This window comes from Zalophus californianus, chromosome 7 (genome assembly GCF_009762305.2).
Source record: "Zalophus californianus isolate mZalCal1 chromosome 7, mZalCal1.pri.v2, whole genome shotgun sequence".
Taxonomy (NCBI): Eukaryota; Metazoa; Chordata; class Mammalia; order Carnivora; family Otariidae; genus Zalophus; species Zalophus californianus.
Genome location: NC_045601.1, coordinates 10,481,586 through 10,496,738, shown reverse-complemented (window position 1 = coordinate 10,496,738; position 15,153 = coordinate 10,481,586). Strand labels below are relative to the sequence as shown.

The 15,153-nt window shown below is 42.2% G+C and overlaps 2 protein-coding genes across 2 annotated transcripts in view; both read right to left on the bottom strand.

Moving 5' to 3' along the window:
* Nucleotides 1–101: 101 nt before the first annotated feature.
* Nucleotides 102–15,153, bottom strand: part of TMEM242 (transmembrane protein 242) — a 29,297-nt gene continuing 14,245 nt past the window's right edge. The window contains exon 4 of the mRNA XM_027601970.1: nucleotides 102–2,164. Coding sequence (XP_027457771.1) covers nucleotides 2,066–2,164 — 99 coding nt within the window. The 3' untranslated portion in view covers nucleotides 102–2,065. The remainder of the gene's footprint in view (nucleotides 2,165–15,153) is intronic.
* LOC113926696 (L-lactate dehydrogenase A-like 6A) lies at nucleotides 7,617–13,319 on the bottom strand. The gene has a single exon (XM_027601969.2). The coding sequence runs from the start codon at nucleotides 10,000–10,002 to the stop codon at nucleotides 8,869–8,871; it is 1,134 nt and encodes a 377-aa protein (XP_027457770.2). The 5' UTR covers nucleotides 10,003–13,319; the 3' UTR covers nucleotides 7,617–8,868.

Here is a 15,153-nt window from a genome sequence, read left to right as displayed (position 1 = left end):
GTCATCCTGGTTAATAGGGTGATTAAAACTCTTTATGCTCCAGGAGATAAATGTGATTATGTTTGTCATACTCTACCCAAGATAAAGACAGCAAAAAGGCAAACTTGAAATTCCATAACATTTCCTCTCTTCCATATCCAGGAACATTCAGAACTCAATACACAGATGGTACTTCACATAAAGCATGACATTATCTGTTAAACATTTTTCCTTTCCATTAACCAATTTAACAATATGCCTCTGGTATAAAAGGAATAGACAAATGACTAAATCTTCTGAGGTTTGACTGTAGAAAAATACCACTTCAGTCATATTGCTTGTTTTCCTTTAAACTTTCATCTGTGTTACTTCATTTCTGCTTTTAAAATGCAACTGCAGCCTATGCCTGGTGTATTCTAGGGAGTCTATCCCCGTCAACCTTCCCTCTGCAGGTGATTCACGATCATTCTTTGGGGCCACCTTGCCATTCCTCAAGGACAACAGACATATATGAGGAGGGTTTGTAAACAAGAGGCATGCCACATAAGTACGTGTCCGAACATTCATTCCTCAGGCCTCCCATATCCTAGGCCTGTGGGAATGGAGCATACCCACCGTGCTCCTAGACTCAGGCCGGTAATATGGGCACAGCCTGTTCAGTTTGGCTCTTGCCTTTCCTTCCTTCCTCCCATTCAGAGGCTAGAAATCTTTTCTTAGCAGAGATTTAGTTAAAAATGAAAGCTGGGTGAAGAGTTTTAGCTGCTCCAAATGCCCTGATAAATTCCACAGTTCTTTCCTTTTAGTCCTGGATTTTTAACAGGTTACATATGAATCCCACATGCTGCTTACACCTGTTTAATTAATTAACAACACAGCAACTTTAACAGGGTAATGCGGTCCAGAGAAAAATGTTACATTATGCACTTGACATTTCATTTAAAAATTTTCCTTAGAACTAAAAGGTTTCATTATAACAAAAATTTCAAATGTACTTTATTAAACCTGATTGCTAATTAGAGCCTAAGTAATTATAAAGAAATTGCACTACTGATATCCAACCATATTTTTGGGATATACTGACATATTACTTTCTTTAAAAAATATTCATCTCTAGTAAAAATAATTGCATGTAGGCATTATCCTCTGTTTTCTCTAAGATATCATGGAAGACAGAAAAGGGCTGGGCCTATGTGTAAGAAGCCATGAGGCGGCAGTACTAACTACTTAATATTGAGACTCAATACCTAGGTAACTTTCTGGTTAAAAATATTTGTTAAGATAGGTGATAACTGGCCTATTTTTACATTAACAATTGAGATAAAACTACAGACTATTAGTCAATGTTTAGGGGACACAGAACCAACTTCTCAAAAAAGTATGTTTTATATCCACTATATCATTATTATTTTAGATGACTACCTTTTCAGGTTAGCATAATCTGTTACTGGTTTCTTCTTCTCTATGTCTGAGAATTTCCAGGGCCTTGAGGTGAGCTCATCAGCTAACTGACAAGCAGGAGCAAATCCAGGGCTGTATTCAGGACAACAGGACACATGCGCTGGGGCCTGACAGACAGGGTTTCCCCGTTCACCTGTCACTGTGGAGCTGGCCTAATAGGAGTGAGCCTTCCATGTCCTGACAATCACATACTAACAAAAAAGGCTGTGGAAACTCATTTAATTAGACACATTGAGGTACTAGTGCTGGTAGGAGTTTGTCTATAAAGATTTTCCATCGTCTGTTATTATACATTCTTTTTTCAGGTACAAAACTTGGTTTTAGCTGTTATTAACAGAAGTATTTCCCTTAGGATCTTTCTCCACCAAAAAGTTATCCATATAATTATTTTGAAAGGATCTTCCTAATTTGGGGAAAACCTTAATACACACACACGCCCACATCAATGTTAAAGTAAAGCACACAGACTGTGGGCCTCCTGTGTGGACACTGAACGCCATCCATCCTGTGGGTTCAGTCACCAATGCACATGTTGCTGATGACAAATCAGGGGAGTCCCTTTGCTTCTGTGGCATCTCCAAAGCTACCCTTGCCATGACAGTTTTAGACTTTCCCCACCATGCTCATCTCATTTGGATTTCAACATTTCCTCCCACTCAAGAGAAGATTCGGAGTTCTTGGGAATTGCTGGAAATACTGATTGCAGTTTCATTCGAAAGTCTTTCATCTGAAAGAAGAAAAAAAATCAGTTAGCAAAATTAAAAGAAGGGGAGGGCGCCTGGGTGGCTCAGTTGGTTAAGCGACTGCCTTCGGCTCAGGTCATGATCCTGGAGTCCCGGGATCGAGTCCCACATCGGGCTCTCTGCTCAGCAGGGAGTCTGCTTCTCCCTCTGACCCTCTTCCCTCTCGTGCTCTCTCTCTCTCATTCTCTCTCTCAAATAAATAAAATCTTGAAAAAAAAATTAAAAGAAGGGGAAAAGAGCCAAAGCAATTAGAGAGAGACCCTGTTGCTGCCCGAATGATACTTCATTGCTTGTGGGTACAATAAAAGGTAGAGACTGCTCTAGCTACCTTAAAAGGAAATGAGACACCTCTTTTCTTCTTCCAAGTATTAATCTATGGGCTTTCAATTAACATAAAACACCATTCTGAATCTGGAAGGCAACATAATTTAAATTGCCAACCCTCCATGATATTTATTTCCTACCAGAAGAATGCTATGTATTGTTGGCTTTCATATGTTTATAGATACAGCTGAGAATGGGAGTTCTGGGGTTTCTTTTTTTGGGGGGGGGGTTCTGTTTATCTTAAATATACCAAGAATTTTGGAGCCAAAAGGAAGAAGGGGAGAGAAGAAACTCAGTAGGAGGTTAATAAAGAATGAACCAGTGGATGGCAGATAAACTAGAATGTTCTCATATGCCAGACAGCGTTGAAGAATCTGTGTAGAGGTTTTACCGGCAGAGGTGGATCTGGAACCCAAGAGCTGGAGCAGGGGGCTGAAGATCTTCAATATGCAGTGTCAGCCCAGAGCACCTGGCTCCAGGTACAGAGCGCACTGCCCGAAGGGAGGGCAACACTCATTTATGGGAGTTGGATAATCTTTACATTAGATAGTCCCAGCCACACAGTTTGATTCATTATTTTAATCTATCTGGTCCTGCTGTGAAGGTATCACTTCAGCACTACAGCGCCACGTTATGATATTCTCATCAGCCACATCCTAACTGCATTTCTCAAGGATACGGATCCCCTCAGATCTGTGAAGCACCTTGGACTCACTGACAACACCAAGTCATTTCCTGGAGTGGTCATTTTGAGAGCTGGCTAATGTTTTTTTATTTCACTTTGTTTTGAAGCCGATTCCTTACTTTGTTTCTAAATTCAGCAAGTGGGTCGTGTTCAGGACTTGTCAGTTCCTAGGCATTCGCTCCAGCTATTAGCAGCACGGACTCTGGGATCAGACAGACCTCTCTGATCAAATCCTAACTCCACTACTTGAGAAAACTGCTTCCTCTCTCTAAGCAGTAGATTCCACGTGTGTAGAATGGCGATCATTACCTGCTTACAGGGTGGTGAGGATGAAAGCACAGTACCTACCACATGGGGGCGCTCAATATATATTAGCTATTGTCATTATAGCATCATTGGCGTTGTGTTCCAAAAACAAAGTTCACATGGATATATATAATATGGTGGGTTTGTTAAAAGCATTACTTTATAGTTCAATATCATTTTGGTCTAAGTATTTTGACATTGGGAGATCCATAAGGTTACCCATTCTATGTAGTTTGTAGGAGGTCCATGCCAACCATCTCAACATTTGGGTCCCAGACACCAGTACTCAAGACACACACGTCCGTGGCGCATATGCCTCTCCCTAGCCCTGTCTCCCATGTAACTCTCTAGCTTGTACTGTGGTGAATCCTTCATGACAGGTTGTCGACTAGAGGCAGTACTGGGGAGGGATTGGAACTGTAGTTCCAAACAGCAGTTCTCAAATCGTGTCATGCCATTTTGGTTGTCATAATCACAGGGAACTGCTATTTGCGGGGGTGGGGGGGAGAGATTCTACATATCTAACATATTGCTTTGGGGACACCTGGGTGGCTCAGTCGGTTAAGCGTCTGCCTTTGGCTCTGGTCATGATCCCGGCGTCCTGGGATTGAGCCCCGCATTGGGCTCCCTGCTCAGCAGAGAGCCTGCTCCTCCCTCTCCCTCGTGCTCTCTCTCAAATAGATAAAATCTTAAAAAAAAAAAAAGAATTGCGTTGTCTAAAATACCCACATGGCCCCGCTGAGGAATCTTTTGCATAGACTTTCTCAGTTCAAAGACATCTCTGGCCAGGGTCTGCAATGTGCTGCCTAGTTCTTTCCCTTCACCTTTACTGGTTGAACGTCTGTCACAACTAAGCCTAATGACAGTTTTCAAACGGGGAGTCAGAGAGTGAGGTCATGAAAAGAATCATTTACCATTTCACCTTCTCAGGAATGTGGAACATGGGCAGCTGCTGAGAAGGGAGAAGCTGGGGAACGCAGATGAGGTCTGGGGAGGAGTAAGAGTCACTGCTCTACTTCAGCATGGGGACCTGTGTTCCCGTTTCCTCCTCTTGGACTGATTTTTTTTCCTTGTCTTTAATTTCCCAAGTATTGTATCATTTACTTGCTCCCAGAGTCATAAATGAGTTACTGAACCACCGGAAGGAATCGTATCTGAAAAAGAGCCAATTAAAAATAGGCTTCAAAGAGAAGTAAAGGAAGGGAGGCAAGTGGATAAAGAACACCATTTAGGCCTCTTAATTTTACAGCTGTGGAAATGGAAACCCAGAGTCCACATTTAGGTTATAAACAGGGCCTCATGTTGCCTTAAGGGTTTCCACAGCAGGTTTTTAAGTTTGTCCTATTTTTGTTATATGGATAGGAAATTAAAACTTTTTTTCTTTTTACCTCTGTCAATTTCTGATATGCAGTTCAGAGGTGTTGGTCTTATCAGTGATACTCTATCACAGGCCAACAGAAACTTCTGCTTAAAAATGTGCTTGAAAAGATTTAGGGGTTGAGTTAATTTAAGCAAATTTAATTATAACACCAATGTACTGGATTCCACAATAACAATGACAGCTATTGCCATAAGCCATGCCCTACCTTATATCCCAAAAGTTTGGTGAGGATGGGGCATGCTGGGAACTAGTCTCCATCCAGTAACTCAGTTTTACTCTGCAGCATTTTGCAAACTCTTGGATCTCTTCTCTCCTCTTCCCTCTTTCCTCTGACCAGGGAGAATCTGACTGTGGCTATGGGTCACAGGGCTACCCTTCTAAACAGGGCCACTGTGTGTACAGCACAACTCCAGGCGCTGCCCTCCACAAAGGCAGGAATGGCACCCCCTGGGCAATGAGCCTACTGCTCAAGAACCTCATCCTTAAGTCCCAATGTTTGTGTCCAACAGTGATGGGTTGTCATATGATCAGAAAGTACTGCTTTCTAAAGGCAGTTCTCAAATACAATGTCATGACAATTGGGAAACCTATTATAAGTACTTCGTCACCAGTACGGACATTCTGAAGACTGGGTAGGAGCAACTTTTTAGGTATTAGAACAGATTCAAGATTATGCCTCTAATAATCTTACTCTCATTCACATTGCAACAGCTTTTTGAAGGGCCATTTTGGCTAGTATGCCAGGAGTGAAACATGGGATACCGCTGCACATTTATCACGCTCGTCTTGGCAGGAAAAACACATGAAGACTTTTTGGTCTAATATATGGTGTGCTGAAAAACTCCTTAAAAGCTCAGGACATGTACCCAATTAATTTGAGAAAATCCTTACAGCATCTATTCTTAAAAAAATAAGCAGTTATTGGAATTAAAAGCTCAAGTTGTAAAATGTCTTTGCCATTGACTAGCTCATTTAACTTCAATTACCTCTTGCAGGACTTCAGTGCTGGAGGTAGAATGATGAAAGCTTTACAGGACCAACTGATAAGAAAGCCTTTGGATATGTCAATAATTATGGTGCCAAGAGTAATTTTGACGAACCTGGAAATTCATCTTCTCCATAAAATAGAGTAAGACTATAACTGTTACTTGAACAGGAATAAAAATGTCTGCCATTTGAGATTACCTAGGTGCCAGGCACCGTACCAAGCATCAGGCTATTATTTAGTGTTTATAATTCTACGTGGCAGAAATAAGAACCACCACTTTACATATGAGAAACCAGAGATCAGAGAGGTTAACCCAGCCATGGTGACGTGCTTTCTAAGTACAACTGACTGAATGATGTCCCGGGCTTTCTCCATAGCCACTCTGGTTCTGTGACCTGGAAAGACTTGGTACCTCTATAACCTCTATTCACATACCAGCTTACACAAAAAAGGACTTCAAAAGCATATTTACTCTTACAGGGGCTACCATTTTATTTAGAATGGTATGGCAGATTATTATCAATGTTCACTGATAACCAGAAATCACGTACTTCTCGATATAGGGAGGTTATACTTTTCCACCCTCTTGAAGTTAGGTAACCACATGACTAGTTCTGGCAAAAGACATGTGCATCACTTGCAGGGTGAAGCATGTAACTGCAGCTGTTTCCAGGCCACTCTTACCTTTCCATGGAAATAATGGAAACCTGTGTTACTACAGAGGTGCCTCAAGATCCAAAGAGTCTGAGGTATGAAGCCACTTTGTGTAGGACAGATCCCCTAGAGACTCAAGTAAACCCACAGTGGATTTTACAAGAGAAATAAACCGTTGTTATTTTAAGCCACACATCTGGAGACTGTTTTTTCAATATAGTATAACCCAGCCTATCCTGACTGACATAGCGAAGAGAATTACAAAACAGACCTAGGGCATGCTCTGATCCCCTTCAAAATTACACTGAACTTGGCTGAAACATGGCTGAATAAAAGCTCAAGGGCTGGACAAAGGGGAAGAGAAACTCTGTGCAGTTAAGCTTAAATAGCTCTTAGAACCAGCTGGAACCACCAAACCACCATTCTTCCCACTTTCAGAGAGCTCAGTACATCAATTAGTCCCATTATATGATACTACTTCCCGGGTAATCAGAACATTTCTAGATGTTTCCAATAAAATAGTATGGGAGTTCTGATCACTATGGTAAAGGGTCATTTTTTGGGGTGGATTGCTGTCCTAGGTCTATCAACTAAGCAGGACTGGCTTTATTTTATTTTTTAAAATTTGTCAGAGAGAGAGAGAGAGAGAGAGAACAAGCAGGGGGAGCAGCAGGCAGAGGGAGAAGCAGACTCCCTGTGGAGCAGAGAGCCCGATGTGGGACTTGATCCCAGGACCCTGGGATCATGACCTGAGGCAAAGGCAGACCCTTAACCGACTGAGCCCCCCAGGCGCCCCAGGACTGACTTTAGAGAGGAGATGCTGATACCTTTCAATTTTGTTTAGCCCTGCAGATATCCACATGGATCCTGAGATATGTTTGAACACACCGTATTATTTAATATTCAATTGCATTAGGAAAGCTAACATGAATTTAAAAATCTTTCTCAGGGTGCCTGGGTGGTGCAGCTGGTGAAGCATCCGACTCTTGGCTTCAGCTCAGGTCGTGATCTCAAGGTCGTGAGATGGAGCCCTGTGTCAGGCTCTGTGCTCAGCAGAGTCTGCTTGAGATTCTCTCTCCCTATACCTCTGCCCCTCCTGCTTGTGCTTCCTCTCTAAAATAAACAGATCTTAAAAAAAAAAAATCTTTCTTATTTTCTAAGTTACTAGTGCATCATTTAGGTAAAGGTCTGACAAGCATCTTCACTTTCTCCTAAACCCACACTATATCACATGCATAAAGTCTAGAATCTATAGTAAAGTCAATTGATTTAGGAATAAAAAGTGAATGTGTAACTTTCTGAGAAATAAAATCCGTGAAGTACTCATTAAAATAACCAATTTTTATGACAATGATTAACAACAGGACAAAATTCAAAAACAAAAGCTTTCTGTTAATGTGAAGTAAACTGAGCAACAGGCATGACCCTGGAGCATCTTAGGGCCAGGGCCCACTCTGCTGATAAGACCGGGCCTAACAAGAACAGTCTGTAACAGCTTCCTGATTTAATGTGCTAACAGGTCAAGACCTCAGAGCCAGTTCTAAAATAATTTTAGTCAGCCTTTGTTTTTATCAACTCCAAAATTTAAGTATGTTTCCTTTCCCTGCTGAATAAATGACAGTAACACTTGCCATCTCTGTCAGGCCTCTTTCTAAAAGCTTTACATTTTACTGCATTAAATACTTTATAAGTGCTACCAACCAGATCACTCCTATTTTCATATTTTAACCTAATGATCCTGCTTCACTGGCATCCATACATGAGCATGTGTGTGCATGCGCCCCTCCCCCCAACAAACAGGACCTACTCACAGCCTCCATTTTATAATGCCTTTTTTTAAGACCCAGCTGATAGTCACTGGGGAATGAAGACAGCCGATGGCTCCATTACAGAAAGTACTTCTGTATGTACATTTATTTTTACATTGTAGAGGAAGTTACAACGCCTGAAAAACGGTATATAAATGAACACAGCAAGTATAAGCCATCCAGAATGAAAGAGCATGTACTTAATGAAAATTATCACTTCTGTAACACAATCACCTATATCCTAATCCCTTTTGGACCAAAGAGCAACTGCAACCAACACACACAGAGCAAGTACTGGTACATTAGTGGTACAAAAACACCTTCTTTGATGCAATCACTGAATCATTGTGGGGAAAAAAAAATCATCCTGACACCTGGATACTAAATGAAAAAGCTGGGGGGCTAAATAAACAGGTAACTCACTCTACCTCCTTTCCTGTTTCCAACTTCTAGAAATTCAAACTTCTAAAAAAAAATTGGACATACAAAACCCTCTAACTACTATCCCGTCAGTAACTTCAAGAAGGTAGTTTCAAGCAACTTTAAAGCCTGAGCTCCTTCTGGATTTCCCAAAGTGTTTCTGCACTCTTCTTCAGACAAGCCTGTTCTTCAGAGGTCAGCTTTACCTTTACAAGGTCTGCAATACCACTCTCTCCCAAAATACACGGAACACTGAGGAATACTTCTTCATGTATCCCATAGAGACCCTTAATTATGGTGGAAACCGGATGCACTCTTCTAAGATTCTTCAAAATACTTTCTGTTAAATCAGCTACAGAAAGGCCAATGGCCCAAGAAGTATAACCTTTCATTTTAATAATCTCATAGGCACTAGCAATCACGTCTTTGTGGACGTTCTTCCACTGCTCGGGATCTTGATCAGTTCCTATATCTGAATTCAGATTCTTCAGAGGGACACCAGCGATGTTCACTCCACTCCACACAGGAACACTCGAGTCTCCATGCTCCCCAAGGACCCACCCATGACAGCTTTCAGAGTGGATACCAAGCTTCTGCCCAATCAAGAAACGGAAACGGGCAGTGTCCAGGTTACAACCACTTCCGATAACACGGTTTTGGGGAAATTCACTCAACTTCCAGGTCACATAAGTTAATATATCCACTGGATTGGAAACAACAATCATTTTGCAGCGAGGACTATACTGGGTGATGCTGGAAATCATTAATTTAAAGATGTCCACATTTCGCTGGACTAAATTAAGGCGTGTCTCCCCCTTTTCCTGGCGTGCCCCTGCTGTGATGACCACGAGGCTGGAGTCTGCAGTGACAAGGTAATCTTTGCTGGACACAATAGTCGGCATTTTCAAGAAAGGGCTGCCATGTTGAAGATCCATGGTCTCACCCTTCAGTTTGTCTTCATTAACATCCACAAGGGCAAGTTCATCGGTCAAGCCCCTTAACAGGATGCTGATAGCACAGGCCATGCCAACTGATCCGGTTCCTATAATGGAGACCTTGTTGTGATGAACGGCCTCCTCGGAAGTGAAATTCTTGATAAGCTCACCCCTGACGGTTGCCATCTCGGACACGGGGGTGACCGCCCAGGCGCCCGTGAGCGGGAGGCCCGCCGGCCGGCAGAGACACGACGAAGTCACCCTCCCAGCGCCCACTCTCCGGCCGGCCCGCAGGACTCTCACAGCCCAACTCATGGCCATTTACTCCAGAGGCGGAGGAAGAGAACCGGGGGAAGCGACAGACAAGCTCTGAGGCGCGAGGGAAGGCTGCGAGCAACCGTTACACGCCCCCTCCGCCTGCTACTGCGGCTGCGCAAGCCCGGGGCTGTTGGGAGGCCCCTCAGTCCACTACTGCGGCTGCGCAAGGCTGTACGGTCGGAGGGCCCCCGCAGCCCCTACTGCGGCTGCGCATGGCGGCAAGCCTGCGGGGCATCTCAAGGGCCTCCAGGAAAGTACTTGCCTCGGACTAGGGTGGGTAAAGGGCTTCTCCAGCAAACGAATTCTGAAGTGAAAATTTTATAAACACAAATTCTCTTCAGTCTTTAACGTATATAATGGCTCAACACAGATCCCTGGGATTACTGATTTTCTATTTTTGCTACAGATGCCAAGTAAAAATAATCCAGTAAGTACAGATAAAAATAGGGTTAAGTTTTCTGAACTGCATCCCTGTGGGGAAGAATAAGGTGTGTGCTCTGTCTCCAAATGGCCGCCTTCACCGTTTCTCTGCATCTGTAAGAGAAGTGGGGCTCCTGTTTTATGTTGTATCCAATTTGAGAACTTTTATTTGGAAAGGTCCCACTGCCTTCATACCAGTCACGACCATGACCCACAACTGTGGGGAAGTCACAGCAGCTGACAACAGGGGAAGTGGCCGACTGTGCGCTGGCTAGTCCAACAGTGAAAACTCACGGCGAGACGCTGTTACTTCTTGCTCATGCCAAAGGAAAGCTTGTGATTCAGAGTCCTGATTAAAAACGACTTCTCAAGTCGAAAGGTGGGGAGGTAGCCTTCTATTAAAATGAAGATAGATCTTAAATGTCCTTAAAATGGCAAATTTTGACCAACGCACAAATCAGATAATTGATTAAAACAGTAAAAACAAATACTAGCCAGTACACAACAGGGCCGTCAGTATATCTTGCCTTACTCTGCATTTCTCTGGTCAGTCTTATGAACTTCCTTGGAAGTTACTAAGAAGATAGCAGCTTTACATCTGATGAAATATAAATAAAATATAGACCCTAATAAACCCAGTAAACTACCGAAGTCCAAATAAAAATAATGGCACTTTCTCCCCACTTATAAATAGAATTCTGACCATGTAATCATTCCTCAAAGTTCTCCTCTCCTTCTAAGCGAGCAATATGCTCTTCCTTAATAGGGCTCTTAGGATTCACAGCCCCCTCCCAGTCAGAAAACAAACAAGCAAAAGGATTTCAGTTTCAGAACACCAAATCTTGACAAAATGAATATTTCATATTTTGGACTTGGAAAGCTATTCTTTCTGCCACTGAAATGCCATCCAGAATGACATGAATAATAAGCAAAGGAGTTGGTGAGGGGTGGAAAAGTGTGGCTATTAGTGGAGTTCTTGCAATCCTGTTTCAGTGTGACTCAGCACTCTAGCAGGGACCAGACACCCCATTTAGAGAGTATGGGGTCACAAGCTCCATGACACACACAATGGTGAGAGCACCACATACATGAGTCCTCTCCACAACGGTGGTCAGATTTATGGTAACCATTTGTCAAGCTGAAAACTGGAATTTTTAAAATGATCATCTTTATTTAATGATGGCTAACATCTTAGAGGGATCCTTTTAAAAGACCAACTTTTGATAGTTTCTTTTATCCCAGTCATAATCGTAATGTTTTAACCTGATGCCTGTTCCCACCTTCTTCCCATAATGATTCCTTTGACCATTCAAGTCATTTTCTAAGGTAAGTGTTCTTGAGGATGAAATTCAAGCACATAAAGACTCTTAGCTAGATGACTTCTTTCTAAAGTAGTTTTCTTTCTAGAGTTTGAACCTCTTCAGAAATAAAATCTCTGACAGCTGCCTCTTCAGTTTTTCTCCTTAGCCACAACTAAATCAATCTTGAGAAAATAACACTCTCCAAAATAAAAATACCTCAAACAAAGCAGCTTTTTATTTACAGTAAGTCTTGAGATAAGAAGGGAAGAACTAAGAAAGACAAAGAGAGGTACATGACCTCCAGAGCAGATTTCGGTCTACTCAAAGATGTGCAAAGCTAAATACAGCCAGACAGCTCCCTAATGACCCGTCTTCGGTGGCTCTTTATTCCTTTTGAATGGAAAACCTAACTCAAATTATCTATTCAAAATACAGCATAATATTATAGCTGATGGCAGGATTTGGCTTGATTATATCACTTAGGAGGGAGGAAGCAGGAAATGAAGATGACCAGCAATGGTTGCAATTAAGTCATTCTATTCTTTCGGCCTAGACTCTCACCCCCAGCCCCCCTGCCCTTTTCCTATCTAGGAGTCTGGTTCAAGTATTCCTCTGTCTTCTACAATCCCCCAAGCAGAAGTGCCTTTTAAAAATCCTACGCCACCAGTGTCTTTTGTACCTCTCTCCATTGTAGGATTTATCACACATTATTAAATGTAATTACTTGGGGATTTGTCACTCCAAAGAGATCACCTTGTATTTAGAGCCCATCACTACCCTCTAGGACAGAGCTTGGTGAGTGAATTCAGTAAATATTCACAGTAGAAGAGAACAAGTATAGAACCCAGTGAAGTAAGGCTAGAGGGCAGAAAGGTGAGAGAAATGGGAAGGCACAGCTGGAGAATCCACCTGGTGCCAAAGTTCTAAATTAAGGGGTAGGTAAAATGTGTAGTGCCTGTTTGGGGTTTCTTAGCAAGGCTGATGTATAAATTTCAGATAAAGATATGGATAAGCTAAAAGATTTAACTGTTTTCAAAGCCAAAGCCAATACCTACCAAGTCAGAACATACAAAAAGAAAGAAATTCTACAGTGCTAGAAACACAGTAAAACAAATATGCAATGGCAGAGAGAATATTTTCATTCTTAAAAAAAAATGTTTTGTTCTTTGGAAAGCTTTTAAAAAATAACCACTGCACAAAACTCTTGATATGAAAAAAAAAAAAGGCGAGCGAGAGAGAAGCTGCAATGAAAGCAGTATTAATTACTATTATAAGCTATAAACTTACGAGCAAGCAGAGCATTATATAAACATAATTATTTTAAAAGTCTTCTTTGAGTGATTTAAAAATCATAAAATGCAAATTGTAGTTTTAAAACGAATTAGTGGGCTATGCTTCTATTGCTCTTTTACTAAAATCTTTATAACTTTGTAATCCTTGTGCGGGGGTCTTTACAAATACCAGCACCTTAAAGCATTTTCCTTTGTCAGTGAGACCAGGAATGCTGGGGGGGGACAAAAGTAGGGCCACAAAGCTAGGTTTCCTGATAAAAGCAGACCGTCAAGTCAAAACACTGCAATCAACTGCCACTGATGGTATTCAAATATCATAACAGGAATTGGCATGTTCATCTAACAAAGTACCCAAATCTCACTTCTTCTGTTCTTTAAAGGCATCCTCTACATATAATTTTTGATGTACTTAAAAGAGCCACATGTATTAGTCATTCAAAAGGAAATATTTTAATGAAGCACAAAACATGAAAAACAAAGAAACTAAAACTCACTGGTAGGTGTTTAAATATCCCAAATCGTAGCTTAAAACAGACAAAGCCAAATTTTATGGATTTAGGCTCTAACTGCATAGGTGCAGTTTTATTAATTCACTCCAACTATTCTCTGCAGTTGGATTAATAGAAATAATACCGTGGTCCTTGATAACAGTTCTAGTCATCTAAACAAAATGACATGAAGAATATGTTTGTACACGGAAGTTACCTTCAATTTAGGTAAAAACTTAAGTTTACCTAAAGATAGAAACTTACATTACCTTTACAGTCTCAAAACTGCCAGAACGGATTAACTCCCTGTTGTAACGGTTAGAAATTAGTTTGCCTCAAGACCCCATCTAGGAAAGAACAGAGCCAGCAGCAGGAACAGTAGGAAGAGGAAGGAGTGTTCAGTGGGGACATTAGCAAGGACAAGGCTCACAGGCTAGAAGAACATGGCCTTTCAGCAAGGCTGGAACTCTTGAGTGCAACAGACAACCAGCCAGACTCTCAAGCGCAGCGCTGCGGACATTTGCACCAGATCCCTCTCTGTGCGGCCTGTCTTGTGCAGTGCAGGCCGCTGAGCTGCATCCCCGGCCTCTATCCACTAGATGCCAGCAGCACCCCCACCGTTATGACAACCAAAAATGTCTGTGGATGTTGCCAAATATCTTTCTTCTGTGGGGAGGGGAAGTCAAAATGCCCCCATTAAGAACCAGTGGGTTAAAGAATAAGTAGGGGCCAGATCACAGAGGGACCAAACCATTTCAAGGAACTTGGACTGTATTCTCAAGGGAAGAGTGAGCCATTGAAATGGCAGAAACTGTGATCAGATTTCATCCAACAGGTGTTTACTGGACACATCCTCTGTGCTAGGCACTCTTACAGGTGCTAAGGATATGACAATGAACAAGACAAATGAGGTCTCTATTCTCTTAAAATTTACATTCTTTTTGTGAGGACACATAAAACAAGAAAATGGTCAATATAACTTCATTTTGCAATTGTGCTGTGTAAAGAAGAAAAGAGGATACTGTCAGAGAGGAACTGGGTGGTGGGAGTAAAGAGGCTACTTTATTTTAGACCAGATGGTCTGGGGAAGCTTCTCTGAGGAGATGAAATAAAACTGGGCTGAAACTCTAAATGCCAACAGAGAGCCACCACGCGAAGACCTGGGAAAGGAGTCCCCTAGAAAAGCTGGAGGAAGGTCCCTCAGTGGGGAGGCCGGTGTGCCGCAGGGCAGGGTGGGAGAGTGTGGGGCAAGAGGAGGTCAGTGGGGAGGTGGGGCTATATCTCGCGAGTCTTTTTTTAAAAGATTTTTAAAAATTTTATTTATTTAACAGAGAGAGAAAGAGAGAGAGAGAGAGAGAGGGAGAAAGAACAGGCAGGGGGAGCGGCAGGCAGAGGGAGAAGCAGGCTCCCCGCTGAGCAGGGAGCCCGATGCGGGGCTCGATCCCAGGCAAGTGGGTCTATGGGCAAGGAGCTCAGAGGTCAACTAGCGATGCAGGCCTGGCAGCCTTCTGAGTGTGGATGAAGCCACCGGAGCAGATGGACCCTATGAAGGAGAAAATTTAAGGGCAAAGCAAGGAATCTAGCATAAAACATATAAAATAAGGCAGCAGCTTTTCAGAAGTAAATGGAATAGTGGGAAGGAAAAAATAAGAG